Consider the following 25,639-nt stretch of genomic DNA (forward strand, 5'->3'; position numbering starts at 1 on the left):
CTGTGGTGGTAGCACAAAATCAGCCCCCCGAGGTTGTACCGGCTCATTCCAAAACTCTGATCCGCTCCTATTTCAGTTGCCCAGTGTAATGCTGTTTAAGACTGCCATAACACCAGCCGAGCACAAGATGGATTTTCTGAATGTTTAATAACAAGAAATTCGTAAACCAGTCTTTGTAGTCAAACACAATGGGATGCATAGCTGGTGACTTCAGACTAGAATAACTTCAGACTGTGAATGAACAGGGATGTAATGTGACTAAGTGCATTCTGAATCACCCACACGTCCAATTTACGCTTAACATTATTAAACCTTAAGTCTACAGGGATTTCTTTAGGACTCTAACAGCATGCAACACATAAAAGTACAGAATATTGATTGGGAATTTATATACTTTAACCTACTAGCACTATCCCCCTTAACACTTCCCACTGAGATAAGCCCATATAAAGAAAAAAAGATATATAAATGACTCTGTTTCCAAGCTACAGTTGCCAAGGTTTGTATCCACACATTCTTATCAGCCTCCTTTGTTTCAAAACCACGCTATAGAGAAATTAGCCAGTTTGAGCATTTGTGTTGGCATGCACACACTCCTCACTGTTTGCACTGCCACTTAGTGCCTAATGTCCGGCCTGCCGAGCATGAAAGCAAACTTCCTCCAAGTTGGGATGTAAAACTGTAAAACTCCTCGAGGTGACTGTTGGAGTCCCTCTTAGACCTGATTCATATTCCATGAAAGTACTTGAACATTAACACAGACATTTCACTCTTCACAGTTCATAACTCAACACAAGTAAGCCTATTCCCAGAATTTCTTTGCGTTTCTCACATTAATGTCTCTCTACCACCATTTGGTGACACATTTGTTCTCTATTTCTCTTTATTTTTCTCCTGGTGGTTCTCCATCAGGTACATCAATATTACACTCATCTAAATATCTTACATCTTAAAGTCTAGAGCCAGTGGATATGGACAGTTATAAAATACTAGATGTATCTTCAAGTTGATAAAGGTGTGATTCAAAAGGCAATCCATATGATAACAAAGTGGAGTCGTTTCTATAGCAACATGACCACAAATAATTTCACACCCACCTAAAGTAAACAATTTGTAATACATATCTTGCCATTTAAATACACTGCGGATGAGTGTAAACTAGCTCAATGAATGTGCCTGTTTTCACTTTAGAGGACTTTGATTTACTCTAACACTAGCTTCTTCAGTCCTTAAACTTGTCCTTTTTTCAGACGTGCATCAAGGCTTCAGAGATTTTTCATTATGTTAAGTAAATTTCCCAGGTGCTGTATTTCCATTATTTTTACATCCATGTAAAAACTGCATACTTTTTAAACATTCAGATCAGTACTGAATGGAAAGTTGTGTGACAGTGGCCTTCGAGACATTGATTGTTAGCATAATAATATAAAGTTTGGAAAAAAATTCTGAATAATTGCAGTTTGCATACAATACTGTGTATAGGCTACTTAAAAATGCTACTCTCCAACAATTCAACAGCCTTATTGCAGCTGCAATCAAGAACAAGTAGCTAGTTAATGACTTCCATCTCTATGACGGACGTTTTCATTTGTTTGTCTAAGCATATGTGTTTGTGTATAGTGCAGAGCTCAACAATAAGGATTTTTTTTTAATTCTTTTTTCTGGCCAGTCGTGCCAGTAGTTCAAGACTGCCACAAAAGACTGATTAATAGAGTAAATTTTTATTTGCTAGATTGATTTTAGCAATGTACTTTTATATTAGCTAAAAATTTTACTTTATCGACTTTATTTAAAGACACCTTTGCTGGAAATTGATGTCATAGAATGCAAAGCATTAACTGTGAGTAGTTTTTAACATTCATACTGATGCTTTCAAAACTATCAGAAATTCATGCAATTTCAACAAAAACCTCATCTAGCTAATTTTTGATAACATTATCTTGGTAAAAAATCAGCACAATTTGCAACAACAATGCAGACTGCCAATCTCAGAGGAAACCAAACGTTTATATTTGGAAGGCACAAATGTGAATGTACAAGATGAATGAATGTAAAAAATTGTGGCAGCGCAGCAGTAGCTCGAAAAGGCAAATGACTGTCTTGTCAACGGGCCCAAAATTAAATCCTTATTGTTGAAACCTGCAGTTTGTTGGATCGGCCGACATAAATGATGTTGTATCGTAAGTCACTTTGGACTATAAGTCCAAAAAAACTAAACACACACGCACTCACACATGTTTCCTTAGCTATCTAAATGGGGATATTTCATAGACTTCAACTGTTTTTATGTACAGCTAGTTATGTACCTAACCGTAACAGAATACAAAAAAAAAAAACGATTTATTTTTACAAATAAGGCTGTCCCCAAGGCTTTGTCAAATTTATCTCACTTCTGGGTATAAATATATCTCCAAAATATAGGTACACACACACACACACAAACACACACACACACACACACACAAAATACAGTGACTTATATTTCGGAAAACAGATTATCTTTTCTTCTAGCTGTGCAAATGGAGTTTGCACAAAAGTGGCAACAGAATCTTTGGTGTGTGTGACAGATGGTTTACAGCGTGCTTTAGGGCACACTCTTGTGCTTAGCAACAACTGACCCACTGAGTTTCCCCTCGTTATTGAACCAAATAAGCCAAAATGAGATCAAACATCAGGGGGTTGGAGTTTTCTTGCTGGAACTATCACACGCCTGAAATATTTGACTGCAGAGATGTGAAATGCACTTTCCCCTTACTTAGCACATGGAGTATTCTATGGCCTGGTGTAACAAAGAATTTCATATCAGATAACAATAACAACACATCCCAAATGGCACATGGTCCAGAAAGAACACCTGATTATGGTATATATCTAACATCTTCACCTTTCTCTCTCTCTCTCTCTCTCTCTCTCTCTCTCTATCTAGTCTCACTCCATGCATATGTTCTGTGCACTTCATCATAAAAACCTTTTAGTGGTCACAACGTGTTACACGTGCTACCCTGAAACTTTCCACTGGCATCCTCCACTGGGGACCTTTAGATTCCCACCTGCTTAAGCCAGACTCTTTCCTGCACCCCTCTGTCCATCTCTGTGTGATCCCATGCCCTCATTCTCTACTCTTCCTCTCTTCCACCAACGGTCCCTCCCCTGCACCCACCCTCCTCGCTCCAAGTTCAACAAAACAGGGAAGACAGCACACACAGATGTTGTTCTGCTTCTTACCACTGCTTGCTGTGAGGCCAGTCCTGACCTCTTGGTAGACCCCTGTCTGGAGCTCAGTCTCTTCCAAGACTCGGAGAAGCGCCCTCTGGTGGAAGGGCGTCCGGGCCCCTGCGCCTCCTCCCTTGTGGTGCTGACCTTGAAGCCTTCTCTCCTCCCCTCCCACTTTCTTTTAGTCATAACTCTGAAGGTTTTCTTAACGACTCTGGAACAAAAGCCACGGAAACAAGGAACCCTACAATGTGATGATTCGTCTTCCTCTAAAGCTCTCCCCAAGTGTCAGGGCATCTCTTTCCTGTCCTTTTCTTGAACAGAGAAGCAAAAGAAGTGAAGGGAGTTTGGCTTCTACACCCTGTTGCATGTGGTCCCGCAGCTTCAGTTAATGTAGGAGGCTTCACCCGTAGATGGAATAACACAGAAGGAGAGAGAGAGAAATAAATGTAGCCTGCACGGCCCCGCCTGCAAGGTTCCTCTCCTGGTTTCAGTCTTCTGATGTCTTCAAACTGAGCGGGCAAAGGCAAAGCGAGTCATTCTGGAACTGAGCTCTCATCCTCACACTCTCTCCCCACCCTCATTCACACACTCTCCCTCCCTTCCTCCCTCCCTCTCCACTTGTTATATCTCCCTCTCTCATCTGCTTCACTGCCAAAGTTCACAGCTCACAGCTCACGTGTCGTCAGCTCTCACCGTACAGCGTTTGTGGAGATTAAAGAGTTATTCAGAACAGAAGGTTTCTACAGGTTCCCCCTCTCTTTCTCCCCTGTGGTCCCACACTGGTTTTAATCGACACAAGAATGCAGGCTTCACATCAGCAGAGCCCCACACGCTAACCGGTACAAAACACTTCATACTTTGTGATTTCAAGACCTAAGAACTTTTGTTACAGCTAACATGAAAGGTGATTCACCAAGATCTGTACATCTTAAGGCCCATTTTCGGTACCACAGAGAGGTGACCCCCCCGAGATATTATTTACTGTACCACTTATTGGGACAATGGACTGTGATTTTGGTAGTAAAGAGTAGGACCCCCCCCCCCCCCCAAATCAAAGCAATGAATGTGGAAATTTAAATATTTTGAATTAAATCTAGGCCTACCAATGCAACCACACAAAATCAAAGTACGACTGTACTACTACACAGATATTACTACTAATATCTGATTTGTCCAAAAAACTGACAAGCCATTCATCCCATTTACACCTCTGACATATTGTACATTGTGATAAATCCAGCATAAGACCCACCTACTCATAGTTGCCAAGGTTACCACAAGAAAACACCAGTCCAGCATAGATGGTGGTTCATTAGCATTCAGGTTTACATCAACACTTAAAAACTACAAAGGAATATGCACCATATACTGAAGCAACAATTATAGAACATTTTGTGTAAAGATGTGATTATGACTTTTCAAACAACAAATTAAAGATATAAAAAAATTTGATTACTGGGATTCAAACAAGAAAATTAGTTTGGATGGTTTTTGTTGAATGAGACACTTAAGGTTTAATTTAGAGCTGAAGGTTCTTGTGATGGCTCATGGATATTCCAATGGCCTTAATCTGATTTGCAATAAGAAAGTAACACATTTTCTAAAGGCTTTCCAATGAGTTTAATTAAAAGTTTAAGCGAGAAGTCTCTAAGGACCTGAAAGAAAAATCTCGGCATGTAACCTTATGTAAAGCCCACAGCACACTGAGTCATCACCCTTGGAAGCGTGGTATTTTAATAAAAAAGCTGCTTGTTAGATCTGAGAAAACAAATAAGACCAACATATTTTCTGACCAAAAGAACAGTTTGTTGTTGGTTAGCAGCAACAATCAAAAACATATCTGGTTTCTTTTCTTTTTTTTAAATCAGAAAGAAAAATGGTTCTAGGAACAATTAAAAAAAAATAGAAAGTGAATGTAATTTAGAGTTATCTTTAGCTTTGATCGTGTATGACTAATTCAAAAACAAAAGATAAGTAATAACTTTTATAGCACATCAATTTAATGTAAGATTTGTATATAATTCTCAAGGACCAAGGATTTTTCATTCACAACTTTCCATCTTAAGAACAAAATTCAGCCGAACTCATAAAATTTGCTATTCGATATTACATTGACTGTTTAATTAGACAAAAAAAAATTCCAACCTGTCGACATCTGACTCACAGGGGCCAATTTCCCATTATTCCCTATAGTCATTTTATCCATTATGTCCTCTACCAATTTCTCAGATCAGCAATTTTGTGACAGATTAAATCAGTCACAGTTGCCACTGTTTTTCAGAGTTTTCCGTATCAAGTACGTCCAACATTAACACAAGACAGAATACCAGAAAAATAACGGTAAAACCCCCCCAAAAAAGTAATAGTAAAGACAGACAATATTGTGTCTATAATATTACACAATATTAACTTATTACTGTAGTAAATCAGTAGGCCTATTACATTTACACTTGTGTGATATTGCAGACTATCAGGATGATGTTGTTTATGTTAGTTTAATTCCTGTGTTAGTTTCTTTTGCTTCAGTTCAGTTGAGTCCTAATTACCTCCTAGTTAGTCTCCTTGGTTCCTGATAACGTTAAGCAGTCTGTCATTAAGGTTTCCCTGTGTAGTTATACTCCCTGTCTCATTCACAATCAGTTCACTTTTGGTTCTCATCTAAGTGTGAGTAGTTATTGTAATGTTGCTCTATGCCTTCATCTACTGTATGTATTCTCGTGTTCAATAAACAAATTAGTCTTTGATCGTCATGATTCTGTTAACTACCATCAGTTGGGACACAGATGTTGCTTGTGTGATATAGCTTAACTATTTCATATGATATAAATACGCAACAAAAACTATAGGGTAGCACGTGTAACATGTTTTGACCACTAAAATGTTTTTATGATGATGATGCTTTCAATATCTTGAATTTTAGGGCCATTCTAGTTGTTGCCCTGCTGTCCATCATCAATAAACTGTATAAAATGCAAGATAAACTATGTCACTCTGGGGTGGGTGTGTAAATCAGGAGGAACCGTAAAAGGTGGCTTCTGTTTGTTTGTGGCACTTAGTGACCGTCTGTCTACAACTCTGCATAGCCTCATGTAAATACATAAGTTGACAGGCAGGTAGAACATCCTATGACGGACTGAATGCGATTGGACGAGCATTTTTTGGTCCTGAGATTTCCACAGAAGAGACATGTAAATTTAAAAAAATAGTTAGACCGCTTCTATTATTGATTGGTATAAGGATGTGAAGAGAGTTTCCACCAGTATAACAAAAAGTGTTTATGAAAAACATTGCCTACCCAACCGTTAATGTGACAATAATGCATTAACAGTTAAAAAATAGCAACATTAAAGCAGGCTATGATTGACCCTATGAATCACCTGTACTTCAAGCCAGGGTTGCCAGGTCCACGGTTTTCCCTACACCAAACATTATTTGTAGCGTGCCTCACATCCACTAATCGCAAAAGGATTTTGTTACTTCTGATAAGAAGAAAAGTTTGAGCTTTCAAATTATGTCAATTTATCACAAAATTCAAACAATAAAAGGCGTTTGACGCTGTTACATTTGGCATGACAGATCACTGTATCACCTCAGTTCAAGTCAGCGAGTCTTCCACACAATACAAGTTATAGTAACAAAAAAACATGCATGAACATAGAAAAAATACATTACAACCTAACTGAAATGTATCATGTCTCGTGCAATCGGAAAGACGTCAGTAAAACCTCTTGTGAACAATGTGTCCCTTAAAGTTGCATTTACCACAAGAAAGTTATCCAGTGTACACAGTTTGTTATAGAAAAACTAGAGGAGCTTATTTACTGTTAATTATGTGTATGTTTGAATAAATTTGATATGAAGACAATTTTTATAAAACTACCTTATGTACAACTGAGTTGTTTTTTATTTTAACCTTGAATAGTATTGTACAAACTGAGAGGGTCCCCTGTATAGTTTACTTTACAGCATTAGTTGGGAGAGATTTTTTCAGAGGTGTCAAGTCCTGGTTCAGAAAGTAAAATTCCTCCTCCGTATTTTGTTCCAATCACCTGGATTTGCTAATTAGCACAGTTTTTCAGCCAGGAGATAGAACTAATTAGTGAAATCAGCTGGCTGAGTTAATGGGTGGAATAAACATATGGCAGGACTTTAACTTTCTGACCCCTGGAATTGACACCTCTGGATTTTTTCATTAAGAATATCAAACTATCGGTCTCGGCAGATATCATTCTGCAGTCTTGAAACTGTAACTGTAGTCTTACCTTCATGTCTGTGCAGAGAGGTTGCAAAACTCTCCTGGCTTGGACTTTTCTTGTCATGGAGTCCTGTTCAATGAGGAAAAGACAAAGCATTCACTTTCTTTTTAATGAATAATGATTTATAATGTTATTTGTTTATAATTTATTTAAATTCCTAATGTAGTTTAGGAAAATTAAATTTTCAGATCAGTAACCATGAACTTCCTTCTTTGCATTTTGAGTAATTCATAACTCCAAAGGATGTCTACCTGGAGTATAATCACTATATCAGTTTCAGGCAAATCCATAAATCTTACAAAAAAATTGTCTATAGCTTAAGAATGACAGGCTTAATCCTGGTGACTGAGCAGCTAAAATAACATCCTACAAGGCAGGGGTGAGCAAGTGAAGCTTGGTCTGTATTATTAAAGGTGAGAGAAAATAATGACTATTTTGCAGCTATAGAGCAATAAAAAAACTGTTACCATCTGTATCTGTCAGCATGTGTGTATGTCTAAGTCTGCAATGACATTGGAGAGACACATAAATGGAGGAAGATATATTTATAATGGTAAGATATTTAAATTTCATTTAATTTGCTCTAATGAACAGTTTAATAACTAAATTATAATGACAGAAATCTCTGGAGTATCGTGGGTTAAGTGGAACATATTACCTACTCATCTGATTAAATCACAGTGGCAATTTCTCTGAGGCAGCAATAAGCTGTCATTTTAAAGAAACTGATAAATCTGCTCAAGTAAAATATGGGATAAAAAGAAAAGAATGGGGGGGGGGGGGTTGTTTCCATCGTAAATAAACTATATGCATCACAATGGAAATATTCGTGTGATCGATTTTATGATAGTTCCGTATTACAATTAGTGGGTGAAACCGAAGAGTTTCAGCCTCAAACAGCACTCCCATGGACCACCCACAGTTTGCTTCTTAAGCGAATACAGAAAACAGACAGAGGTTTTTCAATTCCATCGGTAATGTTTGCAATGTATGGTAATTGGTATACAATAAGCACAACTAATCATTTCATTTGCCCGATTAATTAAATCAAAGATTTGAAAGATTTTTCTTAAATTCTAGAGAAAAAAATCTTTGGCCTTGATTTAGACCTTTTTGCTGATAAAAGAAGTTGAAATAATTTACTGAAAGCTTTAACATATACCATTGATTAACAACCTTTGAGCTAACATTAGTCTATTTAAAGGTTTAAAATTTATGGTTGAAAATCAATATCCCTAAAATAAATAGGATTTTCACATTCAGAACTGTTGCACTCTATTATTGTGATATAATTCATTTCAGATATAATCCCTCTTTTTCTTGGAGCGGAGAGCAATTCTCGGTCAGAATAAGTCAAAAGTCCTGCTACGAGACTACACCTGGGATAGTGTCATCAATTCTTATGTTCTCCTGTCTCTCATATCTATAGCTTGTGTATTCTTTTGAGTGTGCTAATTTGTTATCTGTCTGTCATCCCCCAAAACAAACAACAGAAAGGAATCATTTTGAAACAAAATGCTTGGCAGAATTTCGGTAATGTGTGCAGAGTCTAGTTCCCTGCAAAAACTGATTATCATAGCATAGTGTCTATTTTTCAAGCTTCATTACACAAGATTCACTCTCTCAGGTCAAGATTAAAGAAGACTTCAGATTGCTCTACTAATTGGTTCTTGATTGTTGAATGATAAAAAGGTTGTGGATGCATTTTTTAGCAGTCTGGAGCCATCAATTATTTAAGCTCCACAACAACAAAGTCAGTGTGTGTGTGTGTGTGTGTGTGTGTGTGTGTGTGTGTGTGTGTGTGTGTGTGTGTGTGTGTGTGTGTGTGTGTGTGTGTGTGTGTGTGTGTGTGTGTGTGTGTGTGTGTGTGTATAATCCTGATATTAGCAACAAAACATTTGTATAAAAAAAACAGACATTTCAGATTTAGGCATTCATTCTAATTGGTTCAGAATCAATGGCAATTTAACATCTATAGTAGCTTGCTATATGCATTCTCAATACAGCTTAATTTATTAATATTTGTCTTAATAATGATTCTATTCCAGATCAGAATCAGCAGTAGATCAACTGTACATGCAACAAATTAAATGTCACAGCCTGCCTTAAAAAACAGAGTGGTTTTCTCTGATAACTTCCTAAATATAATTTCTTAACTTAACTTAATAACTTATAAAACATTATGGCATGAAAGTAAATAATCAAACTAATAAGGAAAGGCAAGGAGACAGGCCAATTGTTTGACAATATATCCAGTTGTGAAAATGTAAAACATTCCTAAGCATTGACATGTAATTATTTGTGTGTGTATATATATATACACATGCAATGGTCTGCTTTAAGAAAAAACTGTGAAAGTGAGTTATACAAAAGAGAAGCATGAGTGATTTCTCTTTTGAGAGCATATGGTATAAAGCCTTCTTGCTCTGTGTTCACTGCAGTTTCCAACAGATGGTGAATGACTAACAGCTATCATTTATTTACCATAGCACTAGTCAAACGCATACCACAGTGACCGATTGGCCTCATTATTAATCAGCTTAAAGTTCAATAGAAGTATCCATCTTTCCAGACCAAACTGTAAAAACACTAATCAGAAGACCAAAACTATCCACTCTTCTCTATTTGGTGATAGAGGTTAACAGCAGCACAAAAACATACACGTGACGAAAAACGATGTTCGTTTTAAAAGACAACAGTGTATATCTCTTACCAGTTTGATGAGTCCTCTCCTAGTTCTTTCTTTTTCCTCAAGGTCTCTCTTGTTACCCTGTGAAGATTTAATGTTCAGAGCCTCAAGCAGGCGGCGAGGCCACAAAAAAGCCAAAAGGCCCCTAATAAAAGTTTTTATGAACAAAAATGTAGCTTTGGTTCAAAATGCACAGGTGACAAAGTCTCTCAGAGACGAAGCCCTTGTTGACCACATGACTCATTTGACAGCAATGCCTCTCCCTTGGGTCTGTTCCCTGCGTTCATGGCATCCAGCAGAAACAGGCATCCGTGAGCCTCGATCTCCCATGCGTTGTTCTTGCGTCCGAGCGTCAGAACCCCAACACAACTTTATGTCTACTTCAATGGTGCTTGCAAAGTCCTTCAGCGTCCATTTTAAAGTTAAGTTTCACAAACTGATCTGTAATAGATGGCTCATTGGGAAAAAAAGTGTCCGAACTTATAAGTGTCTACAAAGAGAGGGAGAGCGCAGGAAGGAGAGAGTGTATGCCTGTCGTTGCCCTGTCACCAACGCATGACACACGTCATCAGGGGAGGCACCTGGGCCACAGACATCTGTTTGACTCTCCCAACGAGACACGGGAGGTGTGAGGACCAGAGGGTGGTAGGGGGGTCTGGGAAGCCGTGTGGGCCAAGGGTAAGTGAGGGGGGCTGGGGTAGCAGTCCCTGCCTGCTTGCTCACAGATGCAGGTTGCTAGGTGAGGGGGCTATAAATGGACTCTTATTGAGGGGCTAATGATCTCAAATAAAATAAAGCAAACAGTCGGCGGCTAACGAGGACTAATTTAGTGTGCTCTACGTAATGAATTAATGACGAGCACCCCACTGATAGAAATGGTGAGTGCAAGTAATGGCAGGAGACTGTGGACTCCACTGCTCAGATCAGGGGGCCGCAAATTTACCGATTTCACTGACAGTTCTGCTCTTCTTCATCTTTTCAGCCTTCTTTCCTCTAATATATTACTGGTTTAAAGTACTAGGGATAAAAGCTGAGTAGCTTTCAAGTCTATCGTCGTAATGCCTCTCTCTCTCTCTCTCTCTCTCTCTGTCTCTCTAATCATTCTCATTTTCATGGTTTGTCTGCTGTTTGGATTGAGGTGGTCTTGTTTGATTTGGCTTGTCTCTGAGGTTGTCATGGCTAGAAGGAACCGGATGAACAAAACACATTAGCTTCCATGCTGCTCCATCAAAGGGATCTCATGTAAGTGAGAGGGAAAAAAGTATTTCGTTTAAAACTGAAAGACTGGCATGAATATTTGATAGATAACCACAAAAAAAAAAAAAAAACTCAATGATGATCAAATGTTGCAGTCATGTACGGATTTACATAGTAATTATAAGTGCGTTTCATATTGAAAAATGCTTTAAAAGGCATAAGTCTTATCAAAAAGTTACAGGGATAGTTCACCTAAAAATATAAAAATTATGTTGTGATTTACTCACCATCATGTCATTCCATGTTGTATGACTTACTTTCTTTCATGGAACACTTAAGTAAATGTTTTGCTGGATTTTAATGCTGCTTTTTTCATACAATAAAATCAGAGACCAGGGCCTGTCACGCTTCAAATAAGACATAAAAGAAACAACAAATCCACATAAAAGTAATCAATATGTACAAAAACCCATTTCCAGAAGAGTTCAGACATTTTGTAAAATGCACAAAAAAAAACTCAATCTGTGATTTGTTCATTTTCTTGAACCTTTTTTTTTACTGTCAACAGTACAAAGATATCCATCAATCTATCAATGTTTTCATTGACCAACATAATTGTATTTTGTAAATATATTTTTATTTTTATTTTGATGGCTGCAACCCAACAATAAAGTCGGGACAGAGGCAAAATAAAAGTGAAAATAATATAGATAAATGGAGTAATTCAAATAGAGTCCTCTCACCATCGATGCTTGGGCCCTTAATAGCAAAGTTAACCTCTTTTGAAACAGTCCACAATGAGCAGGTGAATTAGTAATAGGTGAGTGTATCGTGATGGGGTGAAAAAGGATCTTCTCTGTCTTTGCGAGGAAAGCTGGGTCATGGCTCGCCACTTTCTGCCAAATTTAACGAGAGAATTATCAAACAACTCAAAAATCATATTTCTCAATGCAAGATTGCAAAGAATTAATGTATTTTACCATCTACCATACATAATATTATGATAAGATTCAGGGAATCCAGAGAAATCTCAGTCTGTGTAGGGCAAGGCAGGAGACATTTAATTTGTGTGACCTTTGAGCACTAAGATGGCCCTGCATGAGAAACCATCATGCCACTGTGTTAAATACAGCCAAATGAGCTCAGGAGTACTTTGGAAAACTGTTTTCCCTTAACAGTCTGCCGCTGCATCATGCAACTTGAATCTCTGTTATGCAAGGAGAAAGCTAAACATTTGTTCAATGCAGAGATGCTGTCGAGTGTGTGGGTGAAGGTATCATTGAAGTGGAGACATACACTGCATTCAAGATTCCAGGGAAGCAAGACAATATCAGACCTCATTCTGCATGTGCTACAACAGATTGGTTTCTAGACACTCTACACTAGAGGAGATGTTCATGACTGCCTGCAGTCCAGATCTGTCTCTTATTGAAAATCTATGACCCATCATGAAAAGGAAAATCAGACAACGACGACCACAGACTGCTGAGCAGATGTCTTATATCAGATAGGATTGGGTAAAAATTCCACTAGCAAAACTGCAACGATAAGAATCATATATATATAAATTGGTCAGTGAAATCTTTGGAAATATTTTCTTTGTACATTTGTCTGTTAAAGCTGCAGTAGGGAGTTTTGAGAATATGTTGACTTAGCCTGAAAATTTGAACAAGCGCAACTTACAGGTCCAACCCCCTTGCTCTCTGCTACGCTACAGCCCTCCCTCCACAGCTCCTCCCCCACAGCGGAGCCTGCCGTGGACGCGCAGGCTAGTAAGCAGGACCACAGATGATGGCGGATTATAAACAGTAATGGCATATTCACTAATAGGAACGAAACATCAACAATAAGCTTTACATTGACTATGGCCTGCCCATACTTTGACTACAAACTTGGTCCTCAAATCATTATGTATTTTGCAATACATGTAACTTTATAACGTTGCACTCTTTCTATAAGTTATAAATAGCTAGTAAGATAACGTTAAAGGATTAGTTCACTTTTTAAAAAAACTTTTGCTGATAATTTACTCACCCCCATGTCATCCAAGATGTCCATGACTTTCTTTCTTCAGTCGAAAAGAAATTAAGGTTTTTGATCAGGCGCGGATTTATGGGCGGGCCTGGGTGGGCACGTGCCCACCCAGATTGACAGGTGGCCCATCCAATCAGATTAATAAAAACGAAATTTAAATTTTTAATTTTAATAATAATAATAATAATTAATTAAGTTTGGCCATATACGGCCCGCCGAACACTTTATATGATATATGACAAGCCTGAGCGCGTCCATCTCTGGCTCAGCGCCAGACAACGCGCGAACGCACAGTTTGAATCTGGCAGTTATGTCATGTCACTGTACATATTTTGTACAGACTTTGACACCCTTGCAAGGAGAGGGGACGAGGCTCATTGTTCACATGAACACCGTGTCTTGGAAAGACAAAGACGGGCCCGTTCACATATCGCGTTTTTTGCGCGCTCAAGTTTGTTATTTCAGATGTTCGCGCTCATAATGGAAGCGACGCGGTCGTGAAAGACGTGGTCAGGCATCTGATTGACTCGTCAAACGCATGCGTTTCGACTGCCAAGGGACTCGCGATTTGTCATAAAAGCGCGCGTTCTTAACGTGCGCTTTGTGGTCACGGAAAAAGCGCGTCAGAAACGCGCGTTTTTTGCATCAAAACGTGCGTCCTCGACGTGTGATCTGCTATTTAAATGATATTGTTTCTGTCTGCAGGTGTTTTATGCCTCTGAAGTGTTTTTGTAACAAGAAAAGAAAAACAACTCTCGGTTTCAAGTTCACTGTTTTTTATTTCAGCACCTCGGACAGTCCCTTAATCCCTTCGTTCGAGACACATCTCGCAAATTTTCCAGTTGTAATTCCGGTAACACTTTACAATAAAGTTTCAAATATTATTTTTTTTTTAATGCAAAAACCACAAATTTCTGGCGCGCGTTTTCCGTGACCACAAAGTGCACGTTAAGAATGCGCGCTTTTATGGCAAATCGCGCGTCCCGCATGCCTTATGAATACTTTAGCTTGCCATCAGTGTTGCCAGATGTACGATAATTATCGTATTTGTACGATAATTTTGACCTCTGTACGATCAATAATGAAAAAAATCCCATAATGTACGATAATTTCAGAGTTTTCAGTCGTTCGTAGCTGTACAGTGCGGTTTTTATTTCTCATCTCCATAAATATAGCCTACTAAACCCTAGATTCAGGCCCACCTCGACTTAATCCAGGCCCACCCATCTGTCACGTTCTGCATCCGCCACTGTTTTTGATGAAAACATTTCCAGGCTTTTTCTCCTTATAATAGACTTCAATAGGACACAAACGTTTCAAGGACCAAATTACAGTTTCAGTGCAGCTTCAAAGGGCTTTAAACGATACCAGACGTTGAATAAGGGTCTTATCTAGCGAAACGATCAGTCATTTCAAAAATAAATAAAAAACTTTAAGTTTTATAAGGACAAATGCTCGCCTTGCTCTGTTCTGTGATGCACGTTCGTGATCATCAAAATGAACAAATCTTTTTTCGAGTCATTTCGTTCGTTGAATGAACGAAATGACTCCGAAAAAGACTCGTTCAAAATAAACAAATCTTTTTTCGAGTCATTTCGTTCTTTGAATGAACGAAATGACTCGAAAAAAAGATTCGTTCATTTGGATTAATGAGTTCGAACAGGAGAGTCACGAACGACGGTACGCGTTGCGCTGTGCAAGAGAGGGGTGATCAGCGCGTACACGAGCGTGATTGACACTGCTAAGACATTCCTCCTGGCTCTGATTGGTTGTTTCTGACCGGGAGCGGTGTATTTCTGCAAATGGCAATAGGACCACAGGGAGGAGCCAGAGGAGCTTGATTTTTTCACAGATTATCTGTCTCATATTCTACTGTCAGGACATAATGACAGTTTTAACAAATATTTGTTTACAAAAGTTACCTACTGGAGCTTTAAATAAATGATCAAGAGAATTAGCCTACCACAGATTCTTCATTTTATTGCATTTTACGAAATGTCTCAACTTTTCTGGAAATGGAGTTGTACTATGTATCAAAACTTGGAGAAGTTTTATAACAGTTTTGTATGATGATCAGGGTGAAATTTATATCATTATTTACAAAAAAAAAATCAATTGTTTTGAAAACAGCGTGTTTGGAGTGACATGAGGGTACGTAAATTATGCTATTAGTTTAAACTACTCCTTTAAAAATTGGGTCACAATTCCAAAAGTCCTACTGGAAGTGTTTAAGAAAGTTACAATATTGTTGAAGTATTATACTGTACAGCAGTAAAATGAGTATTTTAAATGGCCCAGGGTCAAGCTGAATTCTCTTCTTTGCTTTTATTCTCTCAGATTCAATCCATCAAAAGGCTGGGCCATTTCTAAGAGGTTATTATGAGTAAAGAGTTCAACCAGCCATGGGCATGCTCTATAATAACCATAATGTAATGAGTCAATTAGCAAAGGTGGGGGGATGGTGTCAGAGAGTGATAGAAGGGGAGTTGTGATTCGTCCCCCATGGGATGGTTTTATATCCTCACAGCACTGTGAGTGGCTGTTTACATCCATCTAAAATCTTTAGCACATCTGAGGGTTGTAATGATGCAGAGAAGTGGCCCTATGTCTGGACCCATCAGGTCTAAACGGACCGTCAGCGATCCAAATAATCCTAAAAAGCTCCATGGCAACAAGACACTGCTACACAGAGGTCCATTGCATACATCGCACGACTGCACACAGTTGATCAGTAGAACCAATACGGCTTGATAGCTTTTTAAAAACACGTCATGAATACTAAATATATTTTTAAACAATTCTGTAACTTAGGTCACAGGACTTGTCACAGCAAACCATTTATATTTTTTAGATTTATTTGAATATAGTCATTACTTTATTCACTTAGCAATAAACAAAATGTTATTTTGCACAATTGTCTTTCAATCACCCTAAATTCACATACAACCAATAAGGCATTTACTCAAGAAACTGACATGTAATACATTAAGATATTAGTCAAGCCTATAGGAAATGTTTTGAACATGCCAACCTAGAAAAGAAAGGAATATTATAACACTCCTTTGAGCAGTTTCAGACATGCACTATATGGTGGCTAGAGAAATCACTTTACGGTCTCTCTCCATTTGAGGGGTCGATAAGCTGTGGGCCACATATCAGAAGGAACGATCAGAAAACTCAACATCATTTAGCAAGATCACTCAACTCACTCACACTCAAAAGCCTTGCTGACCTATTTCTTGCCTACTGAATAAAACCAGCAGACTAACCTTACAAAAGTGAAGGAACCTCTAGAAAGGGGCAGTTTGGTGTACACAAACTCCATTGACATCAGACGGTCTCTTCGAAAAAGCCTGCACAATGAAGGGGAACCACTAATTGTAAGATAAAACCACTGCTTTAATGAAAAAGAACGGTCATACGAAAGGGTGATCTTTCTCAATGGCTAAATCCGAAATCACATACTTCCCTTCTATATAGTAGGCAAAAAACAGTATGAGACAAAAGAAGCATGAATGAATGTACAGTACTCATAAAAGAGTAGGCAAAAAGTACCCAGATGACCTGCTTCTTCTAGCGAGATTCTGAAGTGTGCATACAATGGACACTTTACTATCCCATGAGGCCACGGGAGAGGATTTATTAATGGCAGTGAAGCAACATAACTGACGCTGGTAGGTCACATGATAATAACAATCTGGCGAATGTAGTATGTTCAGATTACATTCATATTACACAAATTCATACTATGTAGAACATACTTTTTTTAGCGGTCGGGAAGCAATTACTTATTCAAAATAAGTACCTACTCACGAGAGAGGCAACCACTGTCTAGTTAACAATGCTCAGTGCAGGAGCCAACTCAATATAAGGAGTCCGCCCTTCTTATGGTGCTCCTATGCTCATTGATGTGGGTCTTTAATTGGTGGTTAGTCTTACCAATATATTGTAGACCATATGGGCATGTGATGAGTTAGATAACATATTTCGATGAACAGGTAATGGTCACTTTAATTTTGTATATTTACATGGAAAAAAATTTGCAAATCTTGAATGGAAAAAACGCCAGTAGAATTATACAAAGTCATGTGTTTGTTCTCCCTGATAAAACTAAAGTGTCAGAATTAACCAAAAAGCCTAGTCTCTTATGTTACATCCCATAGTAGGGTTCTTTAAATAGCATCCTGGAGGGCCACTGCCCTGCAGAGTTGAGCTCAAACCCTGATTAAACTCACCTAACTGTAACTCTGTAGACCTTGATTAGCTTGTTCAGGTGTGTTTGAATAGGGTTGGACGAGCTAAACTCCAGTGGTCCTCCAGGGCCAGATTTGAGGAACTCCTACAGTATTAAAAAAAGGGGAGACTCCTTGAAGATGTTGTATGCAATGCCATCTGTTCTAAGAACATGCTAATATTTTTGATGATTAACTTAATTGCCTGACTGAACAGTGTAGGTGGTACACAACACACATAAGATGGTATTTTGGGTATCTTAGGCTGTGACCTGTTGTAGATTTAAATTTTTTAATTGCTTGCTTTTTAAATCTTATTACTTTCCACCTCAAAGTCATCAGTATTTGTGCATATTGTCTTAATTCTGAGAAATTAACTAAACTTAACACTGAAGCTAAGAGTTGATGTATACTATTCATTTATTTCACTAATTGTTTTGAATTAAGATATACTGATGGACACCACTTTGAACTGTTTGTATAGATTCATATTTATTGGCTAAGACGCATATAAATCTTGTTACCAAGCATGTTGGTGAATCTTGTTAATTTGTTAAACGTTTCAATATCTTTTTTTTCCCCCTTTAAGATAACATTTTTTTCTTTAAATTTTACTTTTTGCTCTAGCTTTTCCATTTTATTGTTTATATTTTTGGGAATTTTCTACTGATTTCTTTTTAGTGTAATATGTATCATCATTGAATCTTTATTGGATTGTGTAGTGAGCACATTTCATGCATTATGCATATTGTTCAAATATGTCGTCTGGATTGTTAGTATACCCTAGTTTGGTTGGCCCTGTGATCCATGTAATCATGAGACTCTTCATATTAAGATGTCTCCAGCACTGAGCATTGTTAACTAGGCATTAAGAAAGGTCACATATGACCGACACATTTGTCACTTTTTCATTAAAGCAGTGTTTTTATCTTACAATTGGTGGTTCCCCTTAATTGTTAGAGTGTGCAGGCTTTTTTAAAGTGTTTCCCTAATGGAAGTTTTTGGTCTACGAACCTCATTTGGACAATTTAAGGCGAGGTGAGTTCCTGGCTTTTCATTAGACAGAGTCGACATTTACACTACCCCACTAAGTGCCACCTCCATGGGGGGAGGATGTTGCCATAGTAGCATACCCCTATGTCACTTTCTGAGTCATTTAATTATTAAAAACCCCATGCCTGAACTGTGCAGTGATATCTTATTCTGTTGTACCACAATGTGTGATACACACAGTCTGGTGCAAACATATACACCATACAGCACGGTTGGGCAAAATTTGAAACATAAGAACAGTCTGAGTTAAATTTTAAAACATTTCAATTGAAGTGTCTCAAACAACATGATGCTCAACTGAGACAAAATGTCTCCTTAGTCTAACAATTTTTGAGAGAAAAATAATTATAAATGAAATCTATGGGCTCGTTTACATCTAGTCACTTCATGCATTTACTGATTGGATAGCTATCTGATTTGTTACGGTTCTGTTTACACTTGGCCAAATAAATGTCTACAAAACATTGAAAATTCGACCTTCAATTCCAGCACTATATGTCAATTTAACAGAGTTCACGTCAACGAAAGCAACAGATAAGCTGTATTTTTTTAAATCATCAGCTAATTTCTAGTAAGATTATTTAAATCAGAAAAGACAGAATGAAGTGTCTGGCAGAATATGGGAAGTTGTGTGTTGAGCGATGAATTACAATGAAACATAAGTTGCACAGTGATGCTCCAGAGTGGTGCCTTCGAAAATCTGCGGAGAAATATAATAATAATAAATGCATCTCTACCTCAGTGAAGCATGGAGGAAGAGCTCTCATTGTGTGGGGAGCCTTTTTCGCTGCTGGTATTGGTGAGCTACTTTACTGTAATTTAATGCTTTTGAGTATAGGAGAATATTGCAGAATGGCTTACTTCCCACAACTGAAAAGTTATCTAAAGAGGAATGATCAGATGTTATTTTTCAATGAGACAATGATCCTGCCCAAATTACAAAGACAACCAAAAAGTGGCTTGAGAACAAGTCCATCAGGCTCATGTTAAAATTGAACCCTATAGTGAATATTTCATCTCGCATTCAATTTAAATGAACTGGGAGACATTTTAAACTACTCATGAACTGTTTGAAGCCATTAACATTGAGTGGAACAACACTGACTCTTCTTCCTGTCCGCAAGTTAAAGGGGCTGTTTACTGCTTTTTTTCTTTGCATGACTGTGTTTATGGGGTGCAATATAACATGTCTAAGTTTGTGGGTTTTTTTTAAAAAGCTTATTTTTCATAAATTTCACCTTTATTGTAAGACGCTTTCTCCTCTGTCATTTGAACGACCGGTTGACTTCCTGATTCTATGAAACCACTCCCTCAGAAACCGGCAATGGGCTCAGATTGATTAGTTGGGCCGGTGTGTTGTAATTGGCTAAACTGCGTCCAAAAGGTTTGAACACGTTTGTCATACACGAAATAGCATAACGAAGTGGCTACTAAAGGCAGCGCTGGCATTTGTTTACGTCCTTGATAAAACTAAAACATTACGTCTGAAATTATACACGCAAATACATTTAAAATGATTTAGTCTTACTTTCAGGTTGTGGCCCAACAACTGCTGCCTCAGATTTTAAAGTTGGAGCTGCTTCATGTTTTAGTAACAATTGAATCTGGCATTGAATTCGTGGAGATTCTGGAAGCTGTCTTCCGTAAAATGTGCAGCACAGAGAGCTAAATTTATTTTATTTTTATTTATTTCAGGTTTATTTAACAGGGACAATGCACACTAATGATACATAATTAAATGTACAGTGTGCCAGAATTAGCCAATAGGCTATTTTACATCCGCTGTCCCTGGACAGATCTTGATATGTCACACCTAAAAAAAAAAAAAAAAAAAAACAATATAGCTGGGACAATGACTAACAACAGAGGTTTCACCTATCTAAACACAAAAGAACACAATGAGCTAGCCAACCACATTGCCATAGCACAAGAGGCACAAACAAGGAAACAAACAAACAAGCAAACAAACAATCAAACAAAAAAAGCAGAACAAGGAGGACAGTGCAGCAGCAAGATTTCATATCGTGTAATGTAAACAGTCCTGACTATCTATTAACCATTTCTTTAAGTTATTTTTAAAAGAAGCGTACGATTTAAAATTCCTAATGTGAATTGGAATGAGATTCCATTCACGAGCAGCCCTTACTGAAAAAGCTGTTTGACCAAGCGCACTCTTCCTAAACGGGACAATGCAGTCACCTCTTGCTGCACTCCTTGTAGATCTGAGAGCATTTGGTGCTGTGCTCACAAACTGGCGCAATACAGGAGGAGCCAGTCCATGCTGAATTTTGTACACAAGACAGAGATCTGCATATATAATCAAATTTTCGAAATTCAATAGATTATATTTTTTTAAAACATGACAATGATGATAATATATGGATTTCCTATCGAGTACTTTAAGAGTTTTCTTATATAGGGATAGTAGTGGTTTAAGAGAAGTGTTGCTAGCTTGTGACCAGGTTGTCAAACAATAGGTGATATGAGATAAAATCATGGAGTGCATGAACATCATAGCGGCCCTTTTTGACATGCAGCTCCGGACATATCTAAAATTTGCCAGGTTGTACTTAATGTGATTACAAACCTTCTTAATGTGTAATTTAAAAGTAAGATTGTTATCTATGTAAACTCCAAGATATTTAAACTCTGAGACGACATGTAGTCTCTCCCCTGCTACGACTATATCAGGTTCTACACAGCGGCTTTTAGATTTACTTAAAAACATGCATACAGTTTTGGATATATTCAGTTGAAGACAATTGTGATCTAACCATTCTGTGATCTTTTGCATTGATTTTGATAGCAGATCAGCAGCTTGAGCTGCACTGTTAGCATGTACAAAGATTACCGTGTCATCTGCATACATTTGGGTATTGACATTAGGACAAACATTTGGCAAGTCATTTACATACAATGAAAATAAAAGTGGACCCAAAATAGAGCCCTGTGGGACACCTACAGATAAGGAAATTACACTTGATTGATGATTCATAACTCTAACGAACTGAGTCCGATGTGTTAAATAAGATTCAACCCATTTAATAGTGCCTGTATCAAAATTAAAAGTTTTTAACTTAGATAAAAGAACTCCATGATTAATGGTGTCAAATGCTTTTTTTAAATCTAAGAAAACAGCACCAACAACCCAAATTACGATTGTAATTTTCAGGAACATAATCAAACATAAAATGTAGCCTTTGTTGACGAACTACAGCGTCCATAGGAAGCCCGAACACAGAAGACCTGACAGCTGGGTGAAAATAACACACTTTCGACGGCATGGCTACTGCTCTCCACTATAACTCTTCCTCTTCGACAAAGCCGCAGAAATATGGCCATGCCCCCTTTTTTGAATATTCCGGAGGGAGGGTTGGCTATGTGTTAGTTACGTATAAAACCCGGGAGTATCTCGTTGTAGTCCCATTCGAGTCATTTTTGTAGGCATTAAACTTCCTGATTTTTAAAAGACTATATCTCTGCTTACATTGAACTTTCAGCGCAGCAACTTTGCAGATACTGTTCATACACCAACAGCAACATTACACACTATTTAAAATGAAAAAAGTGAAATCGCAATCAACCACCCCTTTAAGGCTATTTCATGCTAAGTTACTTTTTCTATACTACTTTGTGTAATTCTTGCTAATTTCCTAATTTGTGATTAAAATTGTTAAGATCATAAAAGGACCACTAAATATTTAGCTATTTTTGGCTTAGCCATTTTGTTTGTTGTAGTTTTTTTTTTTTTTTTTTTGCCCAGGAGTGTAATTGGTACAATTCTGACATTCAGAGTGCATTCATGTCTTTATGGATCATAGTGAAAATAAAAATTACACTGGGCCTGTGTTATGTCCTTTGAGACATAAGGTAATGTGACGCTTTGTAGCCTCTGTTCATGTCTCTTAGGCTGCGTTTACACTTGGCATTAACATGCGACCTTTATCCGGATGTTGTCCACATACACATTTAAAAGACAAGTGTAAACGCACATCTGATCGGAATGTTATCCGATCAGCGTGTCCAGGTCTTAATGAAGAGCTGCTTTGCCAGAGGAATAATCGGAATCGAATTTTTTTTTATGTTTTAAATGTTGAATGTTTTTATTGTTTCAGCATGTTTATCAATCTCGCATTTCTGTCAATATAGTCATTGCACGCTGTAAACCTAAACCCAGATGATCTATGTGACTTTAACATGATCAACCCAGTTATTCTTGTATGATCAACTCTGGAAGTATTCCTTCGTTCAAAAAATTTTATTTTATCTAATTACTGGAGATTGAAAGTAAAGTGAGTGAGTGAAAGCAACTGGGATATTGTTTAATTTGTATAATCTTTACTCTTAATCTGGTGTCGTGCCACAGACCTAATTTATGCAGGAAACAGAAATCCGATCGGTTATCCAGATACAGAGGCTACTTAATGTGAAGAAATGTAAACGCACAATGTCCTGATTGGCTAATGATCCGATCTGCTTGATCGGATGACGGTGATTGCATGTTAATGCCAAGTGTAAACGCAGCCTTGGAGAAGGTATGACTTTGGAGAGCGCTGTAAAGGGAGGGGGAGATCTTATACTTTCAAAGCTAGCTTGCTATTGCTAGCCTCTCCGAAATTGCCTACCCTACCTTTAAAGGAGACCTATTACACAAAATTCCCTTTTATAAGGGGTTTGAACACAGATGTGTGTCCAGAGTGTGGGCAAACAACTAGCCTATAATGGTAAAAATACACCCACTCCTTTTTTTATATAATCCCCATGAATCATGACCAGATTCTCCAAACAAGCATTTCCAGATTTCCCCTATACTCTTACGCAAAGGGAAGCCCCACGCATGACTGGTGACAATCTGCCATTTTTAGCATAGGCTACTGCCCTGAGTGAGCCGCTGCAGTCCGCCATTTCTGTTTCCTCGCTGTAGCAACTGGAGATATACAATGTCTGTACCAAAAAACATTACAAATGTTTTATTATTGGATGTACCCAACAAACGTAAGTTTAGAGCATGGGCGAGGCTAGCCCCTAAAACTTGGAGTAATAAATGTTGTTATTCTACATTTTTTGTTCGTCTTTGACAAGGTTATAATGTCCAAAACATACTCCGTAGTTTGTGGTTTCAAATGTATGTGTTAAGGATGAAAATGAAAACATCCCCGGCCCCGCTTAGCAAATGGTGTCATCCTCTTCTCTTCTACTTCTTCTCTGTACGTGCACCGCTCAGCACGACCGTCATCCAGCGTGAAACACCATAGACTGTAAACACACGCAGAGTGAAAGCAGCTTTTGACGCATTCAGGTCGACCCGAGCTCGAATCTGCCTTTTGCCGAACTCTCTCTTCTCCCTTTTCCCAACACATATGTAAAATGTATAGCCTATACCATAAAGGTCTCTAGCGTTATATTTTGCCAACGAACTAAAATCAAACCGTGATATGGCTTTGTGCCTTTACAAAACAGCACAAGACTGTAATTAAGTAGCCTATATAGCCATTCTGTTTGTGCTGCGTGATTTAAAGAAAAGTGCGCACTTTGCTCACGCGATCAGCATGGTGATTTGGTGTTTTCTCCAAAATAAAAGCTCAAGGGTTTATTTCTTGAAAGTGAAGAAATTAGGACAAAATTAGCCGATTGTAATTTTCCTATACAATAGTGTAAGTAAATTATACTTTTGAAATATTCATTTTCATTTATACAGTACATTTATTGGCTATATGGATTTTACGTAATAGGAATAATTATATAAATCATTATTACATTATTATAATAATTGTTTGGCATCCTAAAACACCAGTGACAATGTAATGTAGACTGAGACTCTATATCATAACTAAAAAGATGTTTGAGCCCTCTACAAGACATTGTGCCCAGGGGCCTCTGAATTCTTAATCCGGCCCTGATTGGGTGCTCAGCACCCCTAAAGCTCTGACCCTAGAATCGCCCCTGGTTTAGAGTCTCCATAGACTCCTGCATCGGAGCCACACAGGACACCATGGCTGAATTTAATTTATGATGAAATGTGCCGAAGACGAACGTTAAAGTGTTATACAGTATATTTCGCAAATCATTTTACGCTGGACTGCTTCACAAACGGGGGTCAGTTCAATGGTGGTATAGCACAAAAGTTGTTTTTGAAAGATTTAGATTTAGATAAACATGACGGTACTTGCTAGTTGATGAGTTGAATCAACTAAGAACTACCCTACGTAAATGTATCCATTAACCATTCATGATTGCATGCTGCATGATTAATTGCAATTAATGAAAAGGGGGCAGGGAGCAGCAGCTCATTTGCATTTAAAAGGACACACACAAAAACGGTGTGTTTTTGTTCACACCCAAATAGGTGCAAATTTAAACAAAAATAATTGATCTGCAGGGTATTTTGAGCTGAAAATACACAGGCCCATTCTGGGGGCACAAGAGACATTACATCTTGTGTAAAGGGATCCCCTTTAAAAACCAACACCCCCTAGTGCCATGCTAAGTTCTGTGTGAAGACTGCGAGCAGCGTGACAGAATTTAATCATGATGACAATATTCCCACGCGTGGACGATTTCGGCGGGAACATTACTCGCAAACTTCCCATACAGTAGACGAAAAACAGCACGCGACAAAAGCTGTAAAGTTAGGCCTATGTCCAAATTCACAGTAGGCCTTACTTACTGATAAAAGAGTAGGCAAAAAAAGTACCTGAATGACCTACTTCCAGCGAGATTCTGATGTGCATATGATATTATATAGAACTTTTTTATTTAGCAGCCCTTAAGTACTAATACTCAAATTCAAAAATAAGTAACTTACCTACTCAAGAGAGTATCGGCCTAACGTTATAGGATTTCGGACGCAGCCCATGTCTGACGAAAAACACGCTACAACACGGTCTTTGTAGGCTTAGTATTTTTAGTTAAAAAAATGAAATTGTGTCTGTGCTGTATCAAACGATTATGCTCATAAGCTT

The 25,639-nt window shown here is 38.0% G+C and overlaps 1 protein-coding gene across 1 annotated transcript in view; it reads right to left on the reverse strand.

The window, feature by feature from the left end:
- trpm3 (transient receptor potential cation channel, subfamily M, member 3) overlaps positions 1 to 3,402 on the reverse strand; it is a 209,223-nt gene extending 205,821 nt beyond the window's left edge. Inside the window, exon 1 of the mRNA XM_077241041.1 lies at positions 3,226 to 3,402. Within this exon, the coding sequence (XP_077097156.1) occupies positions 3,226 to 3,402 (177 nt within the window). The remainder of the gene's footprint in view (positions 1 to 3,225) is intronic.
- Between the last annotated feature and the right edge of the window lie 22,237 nt (positions 3,403 to 25,639).

The sequence above is a fragment of the Siphateles boraxobius genome, unplaced genomic scaffold, assembly GCF_051911475.1.
Source record: "Siphateles boraxobius isolate OS27281-9 unplaced genomic scaffold, OSU_SipBor_1 24, whole genome shotgun sequence".
NCBI lineage: Eukaryota > Metazoa > Chordata > Actinopteri > Cypriniformes > Leuciscidae > Siphateles > Siphateles boraxobius.